This window comes from Fukomys damarensis, unplaced genomic scaffold (genome assembly GCF_012274545.1).
Source record: "Fukomys damarensis isolate Sample0158 unplaced genomic scaffold, DMR_v1.0_HiC HiC_scaffold_16, whole genome shotgun sequence".
Taxonomy (NCBI): Eukaryota; Metazoa; Chordata; class Mammalia; order Rodentia; family Bathyergidae; genus Fukomys; species Fukomys damarensis.
Window position 1 is genome coordinate 5,276,416 of NW_022900928.1, and position 21,779 is coordinate 5,298,194.

The 21,779-nt window shown below is 47.9% G+C and overlaps 1 protein-coding gene across 1 annotated transcript in view; it reads right to left on the reverse strand.

The window, feature by feature from the left end:
- Window positions 1–21,779, reverse strand: part of Bbox1 (gamma-butyrobetaine hydroxylase 1) — a gene marked incomplete at its 3' end in the record, with an annotated part of 53,395 nt that overhangs the window by 22,522 nt on the left and 9,094 nt on the right. Inside the window, exon 4 of the mRNA XM_033763908.1 lies at window positions 6,878–7,076. Within this exon, the coding sequence (XP_033619799.1) occupies window positions 6,878–7,076 (199 nt within the window). The remainder of the gene's footprint in view (window positions 1–6,877; window positions 7,077–21,779) is intronic.

Sequence of the window (21,779 nt, forward strand, 5' to 3'; positions counted from 1 at the left end):
AAAAAAAAAAAAAAAAAGGAGGTAAACTTGTTTATTCTTCGCCTGTCTCAGCTGGTAACACACATGGGAAGTCAGCTCGACTCTGATGAAGCCAACACGTGCAGCGAGGAGGAGCTGTGACACAGTGAAGTCTGGAGCGATTTCTGATGGGCCAGGAGCCAAGGGCGCGGACTGTTTGCCCTCGTATGCGCTCAGCTTCTAACTCCGACTAATGTGGGAAACACTCCTGGGCTGACTTCCGACGGCTTCCGAGACGAGGAAAGGCTGCGCTGGCCTCCCAGTATCAGTAGTCCTTGCTCGTCCGGCTGGTGTGCTGGACAGGGAGCCTGCTAGAAGCATTTCCTTCTACTTCATTCATTCCGCGCTGCAGACTCAAACCCGGGCAGCCGTACCAACATTTTGTATCCTTCCAGCAAGAGTTTACCAAGGGCCTCAAAGGGCAGGGCGGGCACCAAACGCTGCTTCAGGAAGCGGGGGGCAAGTTCTCAGGAGAGACAAGGCGAGACGGAGCTCCGATAAGAAGGTCTCACTTAGAATCAATCGTCTGTTGTGAAGCCACGAGCGAGCTCTCTGTTGCTTCTGCGGACCGCTTTCTGGGCAGTAATGCAATGCAGATGCTTTGTGGTGTTTGGTCCTCAATGGTTTCTTAGATTTTCTGGGAAGAAGTGCTCCAAAAAATTTATTTGTGTTTTTCTGCAACTGTGGCCTTGTGTTACCAATTTTTGCCTTATTTTGAAATTATATTTCAGAAAGAATGTTTTCATGTTCATGCCATTTTCTTATCAGTGTAAGCCTTGCTATGAATATTAATACAACATACCTGTGCACGCAAAGAAAGCATTCTTGGCATGAAAGCAAATCTGAACTGGGCTCCCTTCTGGAAGGAAGGTAGTCTTGTGGGCTCAGGTTTGAAGTTTCCTTTTCTGCTGCTCGACTGTCTGGTGAAGTCGGGTCGTTGAGAGTGGCCCATAGGTTAGTTTGCAATCTAAGGACTGATAACTGTCAAGAATGCTATGAAAGAATTTAGATGTTTTGACCTGGTGGAAAGTTTTGATATGCTAGACAATTAGATGACTCATGAGACACGGGTTAACTACTTCTTTATTTTAGAAATGACATTGAACTTTTCTCAACTCATTCCCTCTCTCCCTCTCTCTATAGTTGCTTCTTCATTTTGAGAGAGGGTCTCACTATGTAGTTGAGACTGACCTGGAACTCATGGTGTAGCCCAGGCTGGTCTCAAACTCACAGTGATCCTCCTGCCTCAGCCTCCCGAGTGCTAGGATTATAGGCATGTGCCACCACACCCAGCTTTTTATAGCTGCTTCCTTTTCTCCATCACACACGCACACACACACACACACCACAGAGTTTATAAATAATAATACTCTGTAGGACTCAGCTTTTGTTGCCCAACTAATAAGAAAATGAATTTTCAGCATGTGATTTTTGTCTTTTACAAAATTGATCTCCTCAGTACTGTCTTACTAAAATTATAGTCTCCAAAGACCTTACAACTAGAAAATGAACAGTCTGATATTTTATAATTGTGTTCATTTTCCTTTCTAGTGTATGAATTTCCACTAAACTTAGAATCTTCAACAAGAAAAACAGACATTTTCTTACTTTATGTTATACATTTGTGAGGAGAGGGCAAAATTTCTGCTCCTTTTTGCTGAAGTGTTATCCAGAATGCAGGACTGGCTCATGTGCTGAGAAGTAGGATATGTGCTTTATTTTTGCCTGAGTTTAAGGATGAGGGCCTGGCAGTGATTGTCAGTGGATTTTTGCAGGAGCTGCAGAGGCTGCCTGATCAAAGATGGATGCAGCAGAGGGGATAGTGAGGGGAAGAGGGCTAGGAGGTCCAGTGAGAAGGGCAAGAAAGGCCAAAGAGCATCCCCAAACAGAGGAAGTCCTGGCATGATGTACTGTGCTGCTTTCCTGTTGCTGGGGCCAAATATCCAACATCCGTGTCTTAAAGGGAGAAATGGTTTACTTAGCTCACAGTTTGAGAGCTTTCAGTCCATGGTCGGTGGCTCCAAGGCAGGAGCACCGTGGCGGAAGGGTGTGGCGGAGCTGAGCTGCTCACTTCATGGTGGCCAGGAAGCAGAGGAGGGGAACAGCACAGAGAGGGAGGGGCGGGGCCATATAGAGTCCCCAAAAGTGTACCTTAGTAATCCCCTGGGCAGCTCCCGGGCCAGTCAAGTGAATAAGTAAGCTTAATCGTCACATTTGTTGTTGGTTAGCAGGAGAAAAGGTGCAGAAGGCAGATGCAGGCAGGAAAAAGGACTAAGTAGGAAGGGAGTGGACAATCCTAAGAAACCATTGAGCAGCTGTAGCACCTCTCATCAGCTCTCCCTGGGGACTCACAGGTATGGGAAGGAGCAGCAGATGGTGGGGATGGAGCGGGTCAGCGTGGGATGAGGTTGGGGCCTGGAAAGAGGGACGACACGGCATGCACAGGCCTAAGCAATATATATTTCTCGATGCACACCACAATACGACAGTGGCATGTATGCAGTTTGATGAGTTGGCTTTTACTTTCTCTAAAGGCCGTATTGTTATTTGGGTATTGCCCCACTGTGGCCGCATTTGGCACCATATTGGGGGAGCACACCCACCCCCCTGAACTGTTGGCAGCAGGGACCCTCGGTCACGTTACCTCACTGGTGACACCCGGAGTCTGGGTTATCTTTCAGACTCCTCTTGCATTTTAGCAAACTTTTATTGTTTCAAATGTTTTAGGGGAAGTCAAGTAAAATATTTGCCTTCACCCACAAACAGTGGCCACCCCAAATAATTTTCTGTGAAGTAAATATTCAGTTCTAGTTCAGGACCAGATGCCCAGCCCCATCCCTGGCAGGTGTTCGAGGGAGATGCTCTGTCTGTTTGACAGTAATTGTGGTCTCTTTGGGATCCGCTGTGCAGGGGACATTCTCACAAATATTCTGACTTTATGTGTGCCCTGGGGATGACAGCATGCTGACAAAACAGAGCCTGCAATGACTATTTCCCATGGAGTTAAATCGTGCCGTAAAATCCAGGTGATTTCTTTAGTAATACCGCTTTTCCCAGAGGTGTTCCAGAAAGTTACTATTACTATTAATATTATTGGTATTGATGGAGGGCAGTGGGGGAATGAGGCATTTTGGCTCCACTCTGTAAAAACTACCTTGCTCCAAAGCAAGGGTCTAAACCCTCCTACAGTGCTATCTTGTCCTCACGCCGATCGCCACTTTGATTTAGTTGAACATCAGTTTATGATTGTGAAAGGCCACAGGGGTCGCTGCTTTCACCTGCGCTTGCTCAGTCCTTTAAAAGCGTCTGCGCATGCGTCAGTTCCCGCCTCCGCCTGGCCTGCGATGCACGGAGACCACAGGCGATTCTGGAATCTGCTGGTTTTCGTTCTCCCACCCAGCCACTTAACAAGGGAGGGGACGGTCAAGAACTAAAAGCGCCCACACTATTCTCGTTTATCATTTTGGAGCCGGGTGGATAAAATCTCTGTACAAGTGACTCCACGTGCATGGGAAGTACTGGGGCTATCCCATTCTGGAGCAGGCACATCGAGGAGGCACCGACAACCGGAAATTACTATTTTTGGCATCTCAGCGAAAGCTGTCGCAGAGTTCCTGGATAAATCCGCACGAACAGCAGGTTCACCTTCATGATGCCTCTACTTTCCTTTCCCTGCCCCATCTTCCACGTCTGACCATTACCCATTGCCTTCATTTATTTGTTCCTTTACTCAATTGCCGACCATGCGTTTTGAGGCAAGAGTAAGACATTTTGCAAAGCGTAGAATCAAAGATCTGAAAGGCGAGAACTTTGTTTAAAGCAGCAGTAGACTGTGTGGAGCAGACCACTGACGCCCAGATGGAAGGGACACAGGAGAGCACAAGAAATGCCTCGCGTGCACTGCGCCGGGATGTCCGGCACAGACACGGCATGCCTGGCACCCAAGTTCTCCCCGAACCGTGAGCCGCCTGCCTGCCTTGGGAATCCCTCCTCCCAGCCAGGATTCCGGGCTTTGGCTGCATAGTCATTTGCTGAGTTCGATACTCAGGTCAAATACTGGGATTTGATTAGGCCTAGTTCTCCTGCCTGTAGGGCAGCCGTGGCATATCGAGACGTAATTCCATTTTGCCCCCATCAGGGCGACCTTTACATTTCTTACTCGGCTCCCGATGTCCTGTGTGCTCTGCTCTGAGTCACCTGTTCCATTTGTTTTCTCCATATGGACTGGATAAAGGTGTGGCAAGCTCGGGGTCTTGCACTGCCCAGAGCAGCACTGATCAGGCCCAAAGCTCAGCTTCTTCTCTACGTCTCATTTTTTCTATCTTTCCTGTCTAACAAGCTAATTCACCCTGTGCTGTCATGGTTGGCAGGAGACTAGGACTTCCTGCAGAGGTTCTAGTGACGTCCCCTTTCCCTGTTCCCCACAGTCAAATTCAGCCCCGTTAGAGGAAATCTGCAGATGTCAGTGTACTCAAAAGTCGCTGCTCTAGGACGTAGCTTAGGTTGGGACCCACCGTTGGAGGCAACTCTCAGAGCACTAAGGGCTTCAGACTGTCCCTTTCTCCTCTTAAGTCCCCTGTTCCCTGAGCTCCCTTATCCTAACATGAACATGAAGAGGAGCAGGAGGAGCGAGATCTCAGAGGAAGTTTTCACTCAGCCCATTCACTCAATGCCAAAAGCCAAGTACAACAGTGATAGCCACACCAGCAAAGCTGTTCTCTGTAAGGTCTGAAGGGAGAGGGTTAAAAATTGTCCAAAAAACAAGGGCCTGGGATTTAGCTCAGTGGTTCCGCCACCTGCTTCACAGGTGCAAGGACCTGAGTTCAATCCCTGGTACCAAAAAAGAAAAAAAAATGCCCAAAAAGGAGAGATTTGAGTAATCAGTGGTGCGAGTTGGCCAGTTGGCAGCAAAGGCATTTCTGGCATGTGTGTACTTGGAGATTCTGGATGACAGGGTGCCCACCCGAGGAAGGTGAGACAGTCGGGGTGGGATGAATGTCTGGTCAGAAGGGAAGGTCATGCATGAAGGAAATGCAACAGGAGTAAGGAAGTCTGATTGTTTCAATAACAGACCTTTAGTATTTTTTCCAATAAGTTTCACAACATTAGCTCAGTGGCCAAGTTATCGGCCTATTTTAAGGATCTGTAGAAACAGAACAAAACAAAATCATAAATCAGGATTAAGTTTCTGACCCTCAGTGGAGTGGATGTGTGGTAGGTGGAGTTAGGGAACTCCAGAACAGAACCCCAGAATTTGGTCAGTGTTATGAAATTGTGAAACACACTGGAACAGATGCAGAAAGTTCATCATTAGCAAGTAAAAGATAAGTCAAACAACTTAAAATAAATGTATTTTAAAGGGTTCTGTTTAGTTCTAGTGCCCAAGAGCGGCTTTTCCTGTACTCTCTTCAAGTCATTAGTAATGGGACAGAAAGATGGGCAGGAAAGCTGGATTTATACTTTCATTCCTTAATTACTACTTGTGAGAACTTAGGTTACAAATTAATCCATTAGGTTCCAGTGTCTTTCTGTGAACTGGAGAACAGTATGTATTTCAAAGATCTTGTAAGAAATAAAGAACATATAATACACCGGAGGCTCTTATAATTTCGAATATGTTTTCTGTCTGTTGGAATTGCTGTCATTTCGAAGCATGCACGGTCTTTTAGGTGGAGGAAACACATACATTTCACAAAACAGAAATCTGCTAATGGTAGAAATAGATTCTCAGGGTGTGGGTGGGGTCTCAGTCATCCAAGTTTTCTGCCAGGAGTGACTTGCTCAAGTTACGGAAGGCAGATGACTGAACGTTTCCAATCTTTGGGTTGTTTTAGACAAAGCCTTTCTCTACCTGCTGGGTGCGTGCTCAGATGCTAGGAAGGATGAGGCGGAGACTTCAGCAAATGGTTTTCCTGTTGTTAGTATTTTTCTATCTATAACTTATGGTATTGCCTCAGCAATTCTTGTGAAAACAGGTCCTTGTTTTGAAGTTGATATTAATTCTATTTCCTGTAACTTACTGTAGCCAATAGCCTCAACTTTCGGGATATTAGTTTAACCTTGTTTTGTTTTGAGACAGAGTCTCATTATATAGCCCAGGCCCGCCTTGTGGTGAACCTCCTGCCTCAGCCTCTCTGGTGCTGGGATCACAAGTGTGTGCCGCCACACTTGGCTAGTTTAATCTTTCTAACACCTCTGGTGGTTGGTTTCAGTCCTTCAGAATCTTACTTTATTTTGTGCCAACTCTTGAATGGTAAAGCTTTAATACACTCTCACGTTTATGAAGTTGGATATTTTTTTAAAGTCTTGGAGAAATGCAATCTCTTATCCCACCTGTTACGGATTGCATTGTGTTCTCTGAAATTCATTTGCTGAAACCCCAATTCCCTGTGTCCTAGGAGATAAGGCCTGGTTAGGGTAGAGGAGGTGGTAAGGAAGGGGTCCTGGCACAGTAAGGCTGGTGTCTTTGAAGAGGACAAAGAGTCAGCTGGAGTGTGCTGTGTAGACAAAGGCCACGTACAGGGACAGGAAGAAGACGGAGGTCGGTTGGCTAGGACAACTGACCTCGCCAGAAACTAACCTCAGGCTCCCTGATCTTGGGCTTCTAGTTTTCAGAACTGTGAGAAAGTAAGTGTCCTTTGTTCAAATCAGTTTGAATAAACTAATACACCACCTACAATTAGCCTCATGTCTTTGTTGCATTGAAAATTCCAGTCGCTCTCAGAGAAATACTACTGTCACACTGTTCCTTCCCTGTGACTTCCTGCTGATGGCTTTGTGGACAATTTCTCTGTTTTCAGTCAAAGGGATATCATTACCGGAATACGTCAGACTGTACACAGTCCATTTGCTGACTCACCCATAAAATGTGAAATAGAGGAAGCCAATCCTTTTGCCGAGTTTCATGATTTCTCCTTGTTTATCAGCTGCCCCGGTGAGGCGCACGATGCCCACTTTCTTGAGGGTGGAAAGCCACTTGTACGCATCTTCATCATTTTTTAAAACATCTTCAAAATCCAGAGTAGGAAGCTGGAGCTCCGCACCCCAGTACTGGCATTCTGTGAATTAGGAATAATGAAGAAATATAAACTTACAGAAAGGACTGCAGTTGTTCATTCGAGCTGATCTCGGGTTTACCATGGATTTTCCCACCAGTCACACCAGGAATGCCTCGGTCCTGGGAGCCAGCCAAGGTACCACATGCCTCCTGCCCACAGGTGTCTCCAGCCCACACTGTATGTAGTGTGAGGGGACGCTGTGTAGCCTGTGAATGATTTTGGTTTGCATGTCTGTAGGCCTTCTCTTGCAGGGCACTGCTTAGACGTGACTCTCACACAGCCTGTGTGTCAACAGCAACCTTATCCTGCTCAACTTCCAACAGATGATAAGATCAGAGCGGTGGAGCAGAATATGCCCATTCTGAGGACGAGGTAGGCACGGCTGTGTATTCCTCTTACTCCACTCAGTGAGAAGCTACCTCTGGGATCAGGCTGTGCCCTGGGTTATCAAGAGCTGGCATGAGGGGGAAGAGAGAGGCTGTGCCCGGGATGCTGCCTCCCTTTTCTTAGCTCTCTCAATTCTAATGATTAAATGCTCCTATAACTGTTCACTTGAGAAAACAGAGAGGAAAGCAAATTAAAAAAATGACTGGCTTGCAAACCAAGCGTTATCACCGGAAGTGGAACACACAAGAAATGTAAGTTTGCCGAGGGAAACAACTGAGATTTTAACAACTGCAATCAGGAAAGAATGGATGCTAGCTCGTCTGTTTGGCTCTTCCTTTCTTGGGAGGGAAATTACCTGAGAAGGGCAAGCCTGCCTAACAAGGGACAGGGTGAGACTTGTATGTTCTCAGTATCACCTTGAGCCGTGCTCTACATTTCTAACTGGGTAGTGTGTATATTACAGAAAGCAACCCAAAGCCCCCAACTTAAGAATGAGGAATGGGCAAGAACCTCTTGTAGTGGTTGTAGACTGGAAATCATTTCCTCTTTGATGCCCCCACAGCTTTTTACAAAAACCAGAATGCATTTTTGGATTCAGCTAGTAGCTTTGGTAGTGGACCATACCTTCAGGTGCAGAGCCCTGACTAACTGCACGGAGATGTTTGAGGCAGTGAATACGTGTAGATACTTAGGAAGACCTAATCAGGCTATTAATGCCTCTATTGCTGAAATTTCCCAGTTGTTAAACAGAATAGCATGCATAATGAGTCAGAATTTTCAAGGGTTGATGGACAAACTATGAATCAGGCTCCCCTAGCAGACTATGGAAATATTCTTTAGTACGGAACACATTCTACAGCACAAGAGGCTTACGCTATCATCCCGGGCATGACATCCAGCCAACTGACATCCAGCCACTGGCTTCTAATTCCTCACCTGAACTCTTTTCTCTCTATGGGACCAACCAGGGTAGCAACCAAGTCACCTTGGCCGAGAGGAGCATGTCAGCAGGAGAGAAGCACCTGGGCCATAGTACCTTAGACAAGGGCAGGTTGGTGGCAGCCTTAAGAAACCATGAGGCATGATAGTGTCAGGGCAACAATTACAACTTTCTCAGGAGAGAGGAGGCTGGTATTTCTTGGGCATATTGCCCAGTGATCATCTGTTGGCCTGTCTTTTCAATAAGGCCAACATTGTACTGAGTCCCAAGGCACGGCGGGCAGGCAGCTGATCTGAAGGTGATCACAGTGCACTGGAGAACTGGACAGGGAAGCTGACAGAGCACACACACACTGTCACAGACAGTGGAGTTGAATGAGGTTCTGGACTCTGCAGAGGGCCAGGTCTTTGGATGTCCATCCAGAGATCTATCTGCGATGCCTGAGTTCTCTTCCATAGGCACGATGCTCCCAGAGATCTTGTTGTACCCAGATTGCGATATTCCCAAAGACCACCAAGGAGTAATTACATGAGGAGTTTATTCCAAGCTCGAGCCTGGACCCTTGTACTTCACCGACTGAGCGGATCAGAAAATGAGAGTCCTGACCCATTTTTGAAGCAGGATTATATAGGGTTGGGGAGGCTTTCCCTTTTTATTGATGCTATTTTTATCTTTTGATTACTATTGGATATTATTGGGGTGCTTACTGGAAATTGCTAATACCTAGGGGAGGGGAGGTTCGAAGGGCCAAGTTCCTTTTTCCAAAGAACATTTGATTAGTCAATTATTATATTTAACAAAGCATGTGATTAAACATATGATTTTCTAACTATCTTAAGCAACTATCGGGAAGAAGATAGGTTTATCCTTGGGTTAGAAAAAGAGGAACAAAAAAACAGGGAGGAGGTTGTTATACAGAGTGGAATTTTTACAGCTGTTTGCCCAGAAAACCTGATCTTTATATTCTGAGTAAAGGTCAAAGAGGGAGACCACCTTGACCAGAAAACTTGGGTCTTACAATCTCTTTTCTCATACCTCAGGTATTTCTTCTAAAACCCAAGGTGATCATAAAGGAAGAAAAAAGCGATCTGCTTGGTTTTGTTTTTAAATATTATGTCTGTTTACTTTGCCACCTCATTATTCAATGCATTATAAGTCTCCAGCTTGCAATAGCTGATATCAATCAAAAAGACCTGAAAATAGGGCCATAAATGCCATAAATACTGCCCATTGGCTGCCTAACCAGAAAACTTGGGTCTTACAATCTCTTTTCTCATACCTCAGGTATTTCTTCTAAAACCCAAGGTGATCATAAAGGAAGAAAAAAGCGATCTGCTTGGTTTTGTTTTTAAATATTATGTCTGTTTACTTTGCCACCTCATTATTCAATGCATTATAAGTCTCCAGCTTGCAATAGCTGATATCAATCAAAAAGACCTGAAAATAGGGCCATAAATGCCATAAATACTGCCCATTGGCTGCCTAACTAGGAAGGTCATTTGGTTTCTGGTTAAGAGAACAATTTCCTGGGTAAAATGAAAGGCGTAAACGACATCACCATCGCTTCTTTTCAAAGATTATCTCTAAGTGAATAATATCCAGAAATCGGAAAGAAACACTAAAAGCAATTTCAAGCTTATTGACCTTCCAATTGAAATCAGGAAAGCATAGAATATTAGAGATAGGTGAGATGATGGAGACTATTTAGAATTTTTCACCACCATTAGGCTTTTTTTCTTTAGACGGGGTCTTACTATGTAGTTCAGACTGGCCCCGAACTCATTCTCACACTGTAGTCCAAGATGGCCTTGAACTCATGGTGATCCTCCTGCCTCAGCCTCCCAAGTGCTGCGATCACAGGCGTGTGCCACCAGGCCTGGCATGATGGGTTTTTGTCATTGAACAGAAAACTTTCCTGAGGTTTCTTCTAGTTTTTTGGCAGAAAGATAATCTGAGTATAAACATATTTTCCATTCCTATGCAGTTTGCTGAACAGAATTAGCCATTGGCTACTGGTCTATAGAAAATGTCTTTACCATAGAAGTCCGATAACTTACTAATGAACATCTATTCTATTTTTTTTAAAGAAAAATTGTTGTTTTCTATGGAGATGGCAGTGATATTCAGTAGACTTTTCTGTATGTGTGCTGTCCTGCCCATAGTTCCAGGTGGCAATGGCTTTGAGACTCACTGTTTTCACACTGGCAGGGGGAAGGGAGAACCCACATTATCTACTGAGCTTAATTATCATCAACTTAAGCTTTATGAAAATTGTGACATGTGTCTAGTGCCGTGTCAAGCAGCATTTCCAGGGGGAGAATGTGCATGTCACAATTGGCAGGGCCAGTGAGGAGTTAAATCCAGTGTCCAACCCTAAGCCCGCAACTTTGTAGTTACACATAACATAGACATTTGGTGTCCTGAAGTTCTTTCCACACAGGCGTTTTTATACCTTACGTCCAATGTCTATGGCCTATTCTGTCCCTTGTAAAGGAAATTTACTGGAAAATAGAGAAAGCCCAATGAGTCAGAGTGGGGAGCCCGTGTCTGAACTTGTTCAGGCTGGGTGCTGAAAGATAAACCTTGGCTCCAGTCAGGATTTTAAATGGGGAGCAGGGCTCATTGCATCGCCTGCAATGGCTGTGTGCCTCCTGTGAAATGAGCTGCACCTTCGCAGGTCTAGAGACCACCTGGATTCTCTTCTTTAACTGATGCCAGTGTCTGCGCTGACCCATGGCTGCTTGGTCCCCTTGAAGGCTGATATTGTGCTCCGAAGGGTTTCACTGACCCCGAGGCAGGAAAACATAATAGAGATTAAAGTTATCGTTTTCACATGATGTAATTGTTTCTACAACTCTTCAGTTCATACTTAGACAAAATCAAATTTCCCCGTAAAGTCAATGTTGAACCCAACCACTGAATTTGATTTGTCTGATTTGGTTTGTGATTGGAATTGGGGAAAGAACCAAGTTTGTGAACTGAGGCACCACTGTACATTTAAGAGAATGTTTGAGGGAGCATGTTTGAGTGGAGTTTTATTGCTGTCTGGGTCATTTTTCCCATCACAGAACAACACGCATGCACGTGTTACTGTTTGCCTCAAAATATGGAAAGATTTTACAGTTTTGAAATAAATATACTATTCCTTTCATGTGTATAATGAATGGACACTCCAATAGGAAACAAGACTGGAAATATAAGACACGGCCTAACTCATAATCACATAACTTCAGATTTTCAGGCTTTTATTGCCAGAGCGTGGCTACAATGGGTTTTAAGATCTGTGGAATTGACAACCTTTAAACTGCTGTTCTACTTTTGGGATACTTTGTTCAGGGCTTCACTGAAATCGGAGACTGAGGTGCACAGATCTCACAGCCTGACATGGGCCACCCAACTCTGTCCTGTTCTACATGTGACCTTCACAGACAGTCTCCAAATGCATCATGTTGTCCTGAAGGTAAAATGCTCTTCATCTCCAGGGAGGAGTGTAACCGTATTTCAGTAAATCCACCAGGAAAATCATTCTGCGATGTCTGCACAGATTATTAAACTTTTACAGTGAAAGAGTACTTTAAAAACAGTTTCCCATTTCTGCCTGCCTGCAAAATGTAACTCTCAGGGAATCAAAAGAAAACCTGCTTGACCGGCCTAAGCCATTTGTCAGGAGAATCCATTAAAAACAAGCTGAAGTCTCACACTTGCGTCTGGGTTCACAAACAGAGTGGTGAATGATAGCACATTTCAGGTATGAACAGCCTTCCTCATTTAACTCCAAATATTTCCTCCAACACAGGCTTCACACCTTGTAAAACTTCCCAAGAGCTCCAGGCCGGCCGTCCGTCAAGGAGCCGTTTGCGCCAGGCTCGCTTTGGAGGGGTACGGCCACATTCTAGGACCCTAGGTTATGTTTCAGAAAGGGACAAACAGCTTCTTTCACTCACTGCGCTTGGCTTTGCGGTGCTGTCTGAGAGTGCCAGACCCGCCGTCCATGGCCACCTGCACTGGGCTCAGCCGTGGCTCCCAGGTGCCTCCGCTGGCCTCTCGCTGCCTTTCCTGTGTGCACCGTGGACCCCGTGTGGCAGAGAGGCATCTAGGAGGAAGGAGACAGGCGTTTGATTCCCTGCTGCACTGTGAGGGTGCTGCCCACCTCGGGCCTTCTGTAGGTCTTGTTCCACTTGCTCTTCATGGGCTGGGAGGTTCTGGTCACTGTCTCCTCTGGAGATGAGGACTTCCTGACAGGAGGATGTGAGGCCACTCCCCTTGGAGCCATCCCAGGCACCGGCAGAAGCCGATACCTGCTGCCTCACTGTTGGATGGTGTTTTCTGCTCGGCGGCTTCCCTGATAACTGGCCAGGCACGTGCTCCCCAGGCGGAGAAGGAAGATGTTGGGGCATCCGGGACGAGGGCCTAGTGGCACCCACATGTCTGCAGGGCACCGGGTCCATCTTCCCAGCCACCCGGCACTGGGCGGTTCATCTCTCACCATGCTGGACTCCTACGTGTGTCTGTGGAAGCCTTGCTAGGGCAGAGAGAGCACCTTCAGCACCACATGCGGCTGTGGTTGCGGCCCTTGTTGGGGGCAGATACACGAGAAATGAAGCAAACAGATGAATCCGTAAAAAACTGTGGCAAGGGCTGTGAAGGTGGCAAGTGGAGTCTGTAACAAGGACAGGCAGCTCCCGGGCCAGGGTGTAGGACTTCCTTCCTGGGGTTGCTAAGAAAGCCAAGTTGCTAAGTAGTTGTTTAAACCAAATTCTGGCAAGTGAGAGAAGCTCTTCATGCAAGCGTCAGGAAGAGGAGCGTCCCGGGATGGACAGTGGGGCAAGGGGACGTCTGTCCGCCGGCCGGAGGCTAGGAGGTGGGAAGCAAGACGGACCAGCGGAGAGCGCCAGGGGGCAGCAGTGGGCCAGGCCGGGGGAGCACAGACCAGACAGCCATTGGTCTTCACTCCCTCACCAGAACTGGCTCTACCCAGTGTGCAGCCCGGGAGGGATGGTCCCTGGCGGGTCTTCAGAAAACAAATGCTCTGCATGCTAGACGGGCCTTTGGCTCCGCCCTCGAGATGACTGGAGGCTTGAAGCGCCCTTGCTAATTGGGGCTGGGCCCGAACACAACTTAGTATTTCAAAGGATGAAGTTCATAAAACTTCCTCTAGGTAACAAACCCTCCAAACTAAAAGTGTTCAGGAGTGAGGCGTCTAGGCTACGTGGAGGGAGGGAACACATTTCACTAGGACGGGTCGGCACTGGACTATTGTGTGTCGCTCAGTCCTAGAACAGAGATGACCGTGGAGCTGGAGAAAGTAAGAACACGGCAAACAGTGCAGCCAGGCAGTGCCCAGTAAAGGGTTTTCGAATAACAGGAGCTGCTGTTGATGGTGCACTTCTGACGTCAGGCTCTTTTCTCCCCGTGAGACACGTGCTATGGCTCACGTTTTGTGGAAGAGGAGGCGGGCGCAAGGGCTTCATAGTTTGCCCAGTCTCACATGGCGAATGCGTGTCCCAGTGGTATCACCCGCGATCTGACGTGAGACGGTGAGAGAAACTGGGTGGAGAGGGAAACCGGCATCAAAGGCTGTCAGGAAGAGAGATTACTATTTCCGAATATTTTAGATTTGGCCAGGAAAGCAGTGACTTGAGCCTTGCCCTATGTCCTGGCCATGGCTCTTCCTTAGGACGTGCACAGCAGGGCCTGAAGCCTCCCCCGCCGTCCGTTCCCTCTGTAAGGCACACATTTCTCTAGCGGCTCCGGAGGTCTTGCCTAAATCAAGCTGCCAGGCTATGCTGAAGCACAGGCGACTTCCCTGGCTTCTCTTGGACTCTTGAGTTCTGTACTGCAGAACCACACCGAGGGCGGAGCTCTGGAGATTCGCAGAGACAGCTGCACCTGGCCTGTGCCACGCCGCTCCTCCTGGAGCCGGGCCTTCTCCCCTCTGTGCCCTGAGTTCGGGGTTCAGGGCGCTGGTGCCCCTCTCGGATTGGACAGAATGTTCTAAGGGTGGCCTGGCCCGTGCCGGGGGATTTAATGCAATAAGACGCTATCTAGAGAGACTTCATGTAGTGGCCTGCAGCCTGGTGACATCGCACGTGAACCAGAGGAGCCGGATGTGGCAGTGGGGACCTCTCTAGGACGCCTGGTCTGAGGCCTGACCGCGTCTCTGCTTGACTGTGTCTTACACTCTACTCGCTGACAGCCTCCCACATTTCCTTTCCTCCTTAAACTCAGCTGATGACTTTGCTTCTTATTTCAGTGGGGAAAGAAAAAAAGGGGCTCTAGAGAGCCTCCTTACACTCCACATCCTCCCTGACTCCGGCCAGCCCCGGGAGTCTGTGTGCTGTGATTCATGTCATTGGCTCTCTCCCCACAGGAATGCAAACTCCCTGCGTCAGGCTCTTGCTCTCTCTTCTGTCACCTCTGAATGCCCTGACCCGTGTGCAGCAGGCACTCATTACCAGCAGTCCGTGCACAGTGCATGGCAGGTGCTGGATAAACAAGCTCTCTTATAAATATCAGTTATTTCCCCAGCTTTTATCTGTCTTATGGGGACGGGAGGGGTGGCTGGACAGGGCTCTGGGCCGTCTGCTCTCACGGAGCGCTCCCTGCGCCTCTGGAGTGCCTCATTTTCTCTGATTTCTTGAAGAGAATCACTTTACTGATCTCAATCTTGGTGATGCTTCCCATATTTTGATCAATGGATTGATTCTGCTGTAGCGACTTCCATTTTGCCCCACCGAAGGGACAGCTCAGATCTTGCTTCCTTCTGTGCGAAAATGTTGTTTTCTTAGATGTGTGTTCTTTGCTTTCCTTGCTGAGATCACTTGATTTGTAGGCGCACGGGGTGTGCCCAGCTTGGGACTGGAATTTTCCTCTTCTCAGTATTTTTGTAGTATTATACATAGCATGTTGTCTGTGTGACATACCGTATCTGAAGATTGCCAGTATTTGTAATCTGTCCTTATCCTCAATTAACTAGTAGATGAATAATCACTTTCTCTCGAGTCTACTGATGATTCCAGCTTTTTTGTGTGTTAACTGGAATATATCAGATTCACAGGCTTAAATGTCACGTGGTTTCTCTTGTACAAGAAACCCAAGGTCTAAATAGGAAGCAAAATAAGAGAGACACCGAGAGTAGGGAGACAGGTCTTTCTCAGAGGGGAAAGGGATAAAGACAATGGGAGGCAGAGAGGGAAGGGAAAGGGATGAGGAAGGAATTACGACGTGTTGCGTACAGGTACCAACACCTCACCGGGAAGGGGAACGTGGTGTACGGAGGGGTAGATGTGTACGAAAAGCAGGACAGGGATCCGGAGAGGTGGGAGGGAGGGAAGGAAAGGGGACGGAAAACGGCATTCAGACGGGTCCCGAACATGCGTCAGTTTCCCAGGAGGAATGTGAGAGTTGTATGCTGCAAACACGTACCGAGAGCAAAAGATCTGAAAAGGTGGTTCTACATCCTTCACTGGAGTTTGCTTTATAATTGACCCCTCTTATTATTGCCTTTAAAGACAAAATATAAATGGAACTATTTGGCAAGTAGGTTTTATTTCCCTGTTGCTAGGAATCGAACTGCTGTCTGCTGCTCACTCCGTGCAGGTAACCGTTCACCCTGGAGACTTGAGTGTGAGGCATCACTGTGCCCCCCACGCCCTACCGCCTCCCCTTCTCACCCAGGTGCTCTTTACTCTGCCTGTTTTTCTGTTCATGGCTGTTTAGATAAGAGGAAATGGAAGGGTGTTACAGGTTTTGGGGATCCATGCTGTCCCAGGCCCTTGTTAAACACAGAAACAGCCGCCTCTCCCTTGTTTTTCATAACCCAGAGCTGAGGGCCATTTTCTCTTATATACAGGAAACACGAGACTCGGGGACTTAATGCAACCAGGTCGAGCTCAGAGCAGAGTCAAAGCCTGCCCTGCGGACCCCGAAGCCTGTGCCTCTGTCCTAACGCTGTGTTTCCTGAGCAAAGTCCGGACAATTCACTCTTCCACTTTCTTTCCTCATGCAGTCGAACAAAGACCTTCTTGGAAAAGGTGAGTTTGCGCTATTGTATGACGGCCCTGGGTGTCAGCGCCATCCCCGACACTGTGTCTGTTTCCTGGACTGGCTTTCTTTCCCGGCGATATTTTTGTGGTTTGGCTTAGAAGAAACCTACACACAGGTGGGGATCACAGGCGAGGGGCTTCCCAGGTGGTAGCAGACCTGGCCTGGGGTCAGGGAAGTTGGACCAGAGAGGGAACAGAATGAGGAGTCCAGGCGGCAGCAGGGCCTGCTGATCACCCTGACTGTGGGTGATATAAGAGCCCAGTGAAGTCCACAGCACCCCAGGGCAGGGGGCTGGGGGTGGCAGAGGGGCGAGGACCTTGGCACATGGAGATGACCTTGCAGAGCTGAGGGCAGAGGCCATCCAGGTGTGCAATGAGCATGGCTACAACGAAGTTGTCAGGAGGGAGAGGCCTACAGGCTGCCCTGTACCCTGGCCAATGTGAGTCTTCTGTGCCAACAGAAAAGTGCATGGGTTTCCCCATAGCAGCATGGATCATAATAGCTAATCTTGGAAGCAGCCTACATGTTCATCAGCAGAGGAATGGATAAAGAAAATGTGGTATTTATACACGGTGGAGTATTGCTCTGCCACAAAGAAGGATAAGCTTGAGTCATTTGTAGGAAAATGGGTGAACCTCCAGATCCTAATGTTAGGTGAGATGAATCAGACACATAGCTTAAATATTGCACCGTTTCTCTGATATGAGAAACCCACAGTATAAAGAGAGAGCAAAGTAAAAGATAGATAACAGGGAGGCAGATCTTTTTCTTTTGCAAATGGAAAGGGGACCAAGAGATGGAGGCAGGGGGAAGGGCAGGGGAAGGGGCCGACAGAGCATTAAGATGTGTTCGTGCACATACCGACCCCCCACCAGGAGTGTGACTATTACATACCGCAACTGTGGACTAATAAAGAGAAAAAGAGGCAAATCTCTGAGAAATAAACAGTGGCATCTGGAAAAGCAGTAGGAGGGAGGAGAAAGTCTCAAGGACAGCACTCCAAATGAAAGGAAACTGCGGGACGCTCAGGATGGTGGCCTGGCCCCCTCTGGGGCAGATTCCTGAGCCATCACAGCCTGGTCGGGGTGGCCGGTGGTGAAGGCTGCCCTGCCCTGGCATGGTGGGAACAGGGTCCCAGGCGGACGGTCCCTTCCTGTCGGCCTGACTACCCTTCTGGTTAGGAGCAAAACATTATGGGTCAAGGAAAACACAGAGCTTAGAGAGAAGGAATTTAGTGAAGGTAGAGAATGGATTCCACCGCGAACGTCAGTGTTCTAGATTGTTCAGCTGGAAACTGGGCAAGTCAATAGAATGGACAGGTAGTAACAATCTTTTAAAATCTATTTTTTTTAAAAGAACAGATAAGCCACAGCTATTCTCTGGGCATGTTCGAAAGTCTGGGCTTAGAATTTATGAGAAGAAATTCAACTGGAACGCAGATGCCGGCTGCTTCAAAACTAAGGTCGAGGAGTTCTGTTTTTTGTCCTTTCAAATAAAGTGAAGTAGAATTTGAGAGGGAATCAGTGTCCTCTGGGTTTTTGGCCAATGAATCTCCTGAGGCGCAGGCACGAGCAAAAACAGTGACAGATTCACCCCGTATTACGCCTGCATCCCACTTCATCCTTTGAAACTGTCACATCGTGGTTTTTCCTAAATTCATAAACTTTAAGTGTTTAGCCCAACTGGCCGTGTTGTAAAAGACGGGAGGAGATGGGGCAGGTAGGGGGGAACAGGCTGGGGACAGAAGGATGACAGTTGATATGTGTCCGTGCCAGTTCCCCAGGACAGACGAAACCGTGCACTGAAGCTCAGACATCATCTCCCCTCTGTCTCCTGTCCCATCTCCTGGTGCCCTTCCCTGTTGTAGGAGATTTATTTTCCTGTTTTCTATCATTTATCTTTTATTTTGCTTGTTCATTTATTCAACTTTGGGTTTCCCATATATGATACTTAAGCTGGGGTGTCTGATTTATTTTACTTAACATGATAGTCTCAAGGGGCATCCTTTTCTAGTCATTTTTCTACAAACGACTCAAGTTTATCCTTCTTTATGGCAGAGTAGTACTCCGCCACATGTAAATACCACATGACTCTCTAGAGAAAGAATCTCACTTGGGAGATTTCCTTTGGCTTGATTGCAGGGAGGGAGCTGTGTGGCAGAGCTGTCCAGGAGTCTGGCACCCCCGATACAGTCAGGTGTTGTAAAGAGGCCTGAGGAAATCAGACTGTTTTACCTCTGTTTCATAGTTAGCACATCAGTAGGAGGACGAAACACCGTGAACCACTGCAGTCTCCCACCTCTGGGAGTTCCAAGCGTGGAGATGGGGTAAGAAACATCACATGGGGTCAGACGTGTGTGTTGTGAACGTTGCTTGCTTATTAAAAACACATTTGTATGTGACGTTTGCGCTGTGTTAAGGCTCTGTGAAAGTGTCTGCAGCATGACTTCCCACTGTAGCAAGGTCTTCATTGTCAAGCGCACACACAGTTCTCTCTAAGTGAGGGGAGCTCGGTATATATATATTTTTTTCTTGTTCAGCGCACAGCAAATAGGCTGCCTAGGGCCCTGGCTGTCGCACCAGAGCCCTCCCTTCTTGAAGTGTGCCCCTCCCCTGGGACAAAGGGGCAGGGTGTGGCTGTGGATGGAGGGGCAGTCGTGATGGAGACGGCAAAGAGAGGGAGCTGCGGACATGAGAGGAAATGCTCACTTGGGGCTGCAGATGGACATTAAGTGCCCTGAGGCCCTGGGTTCAATCCCCCACCACACCGCAAGTGAAAAAATGATTAAGTAGGCAAACAGAAATGATGCGGACGGCTCTGTGTGTTCAGCCCTGGATTCCCGAGAAATCTGATTTTCTCAATGAAAACAGACATTTTTTTGTCACATGACAACTTCTAAAATCTCAACTTTCAACAACAGATATTATTAACGTTAATGGTTAATAGAAAATGTTTTAGGACCAATCCAAAGACATAGGAAAAGCAGGCATTCCTTCAGACTCTGAGTATTCATGAAAAGCACAGAGATTTGTAGAGAGGTGAGATCAGAGTGTACAGAGGTTTTCTTTTTTCCATTTTAGTTTAGTCAGTTAGAATTTTATGCCTCACAGCCATACAAAGGCATATGCAATCATGTCAAAATTTCACATAGAAGCTGAAATACAATTATGTGAAAAGTCTTCAGCTGCCTAGGCTTCGGCTTTCGCCATGGTTTGCCCATGTTCCCCTGCCAGGCCAACTCTCGAGCCTTAAGCTGGCAGAGAGCAGAGAACAGGGCCGGGGCCCTCGGATCCCGCCAGCCAGCACGTGGCCCCGCCTCTCCCCTCGATGGCGCTGTCCCTCGGAGAAGCAATGCCAGGCCAGGTCACGCTGCCCCTCCCTCACCACCTGGCCCTCCCGACACACAGCCACCAGGGCCTCCTGCACCCAGAGAGGTGCCCTGGAGGGGAGCCGGGGGCGGGAGGAAAGGAGTGTGGGCGATGGTCATGGCCGGGGGAGAGCTGTGGGCATCTATTCACTGGATCAAAACCCCACAGCGCAGCGCTGAAAATGTAAAAGGCTGGCGTCAGCAGGAAGGCAGTCGTTTCTCAAACCCGTGAAGCTCTCAGACTGATTTCTGCAAGTGGCAGGGAATGCGAGGGGCTGGATGAAATGGGGCATCTGCTCTGTGCTTCCCTGCCTGCGGGGTTGGGGACTTGAGCGGATTCCTGCTTGGCCTTTTCCTCCTCTGTTGCCTAAAGCTTCACTTCCCCAGCGCTAAACTAATTGTGGTCTCCTCAGCCCGTCCTCCTGTTCTATACGAGGGTGGCTTTTTGCAGCCGTTTTCCCTGCAGAGCGTTTCCTCACCCTCCGGGAGACCCTCCTCAACCCCACCGAGCACCTTCCCAGTCCCTTCCGGTCTCTCTTCAGCCGTGGTACTCACGCACCTGGGATTGCACAGCACCTGTTGTCCCGTGCCTCTTGCTCCCTGCTAGACTTGATCAGCCCTCAAGGATAGAGCCCAGAGTCCAGGCCTTTGCTTCTCATCTTGGTATTGCCTTACAGAGTCCACAACACGCTGGCACCCGATGCCCGTGCTGCTGAACAGAAGTTCAAGAAAGGAAGACAGCTGTCCAGCTGTGGCCGCCGGGCCCGGATGGTTCTGATACAGCAGGCCATGGCTGATACCGTTTGCCGGGGGAACTGTGACTGAAGATGGGAAAAGCCCCGTAGGTCCTTACTCGAAGGAAGGAGCAGAAGAGGAAACGTTGCTGCTGGGGCTGAAAACCAAAATTCCTTCACAGATGTAGCCCAGTGCGTTGCTATGCCTTGGAGGGTTGGTATTGAAAACATGCAGTGGCAGTGAGAGAGGCTATCACATTCTGCAGGCAGAGCCTCAGAGCCAGAGCCCCAAAGACGGCCCATTAATTTCTTCTTTTATAACACCAACTGCACAGCTTGACGACGTGTGTTTACAATCGTTTTAAACCTTTAAAATATTTTCCAATGTGTGCATGCCGGCCGGCTCTACTTATGCTCCTTGTGAGCATGGCCCATGGTTGTGAGTTGTCTTTCACTTTTCCACTACTTAACTGCGCCTGGTATCATTCCCATCCTGCTACTGCCAGATATAACGGAGAAATCGAGCTCTAAAACACACTCCTGAAGAAATCTCCCTGGACGGCGCTGGCCAGACCCTTTTACAGAGCTGAAAACTTAAGCTGTAATGATAAAATGTTGGCTTTCCTCCCTGAAATAATCTAAGGAAGAACTGGAGGGAATGAAACTCAAATCCGACAGGACCACAAAATTAGGGCGCAGCTAACAAAAAAGGATTCTGAGTGCCAGAAGAGATCTAAACTAAATAGAAAGCGGTACATTTGAGATATTGCTATTTGACCCAGACAGTTGCCCCAAAGCTGGGTTAAGTGGAGGTCCCTGAAGAACCCGGCAAGGCACTCATGGGAGGAAATGAGGCAAATAGTTTTCCTGGACAGTTTGGCCATATGCATCTGCTACAGGGTGAGACAGAGGGGAACACGGACCCCCTCCCGGCTTAGACACAGAGCACTTGAGTGAGACCATGTCCACGGTCAGAATGATGAGACTGAGCCCATGGAAGACGTCATCCTCAACAAGATTGGTCTATGCTAGGTATATGCATGGCTATACCTTACTGTTGTTAACCACGGCAGAGGGGAAGCCAGCAGGTCCAAGGTGATTACTGAGCGACATCTCTATGCCTACTAGAGTTGTAGGTCCAGCATTTAAAGTCACGGATGCCGGGTGTGGTGGTGCATGCCTGTAATCCCAGCATTCAGGAGGCTGAGGCAGGAGGATCGCTGTGAGTT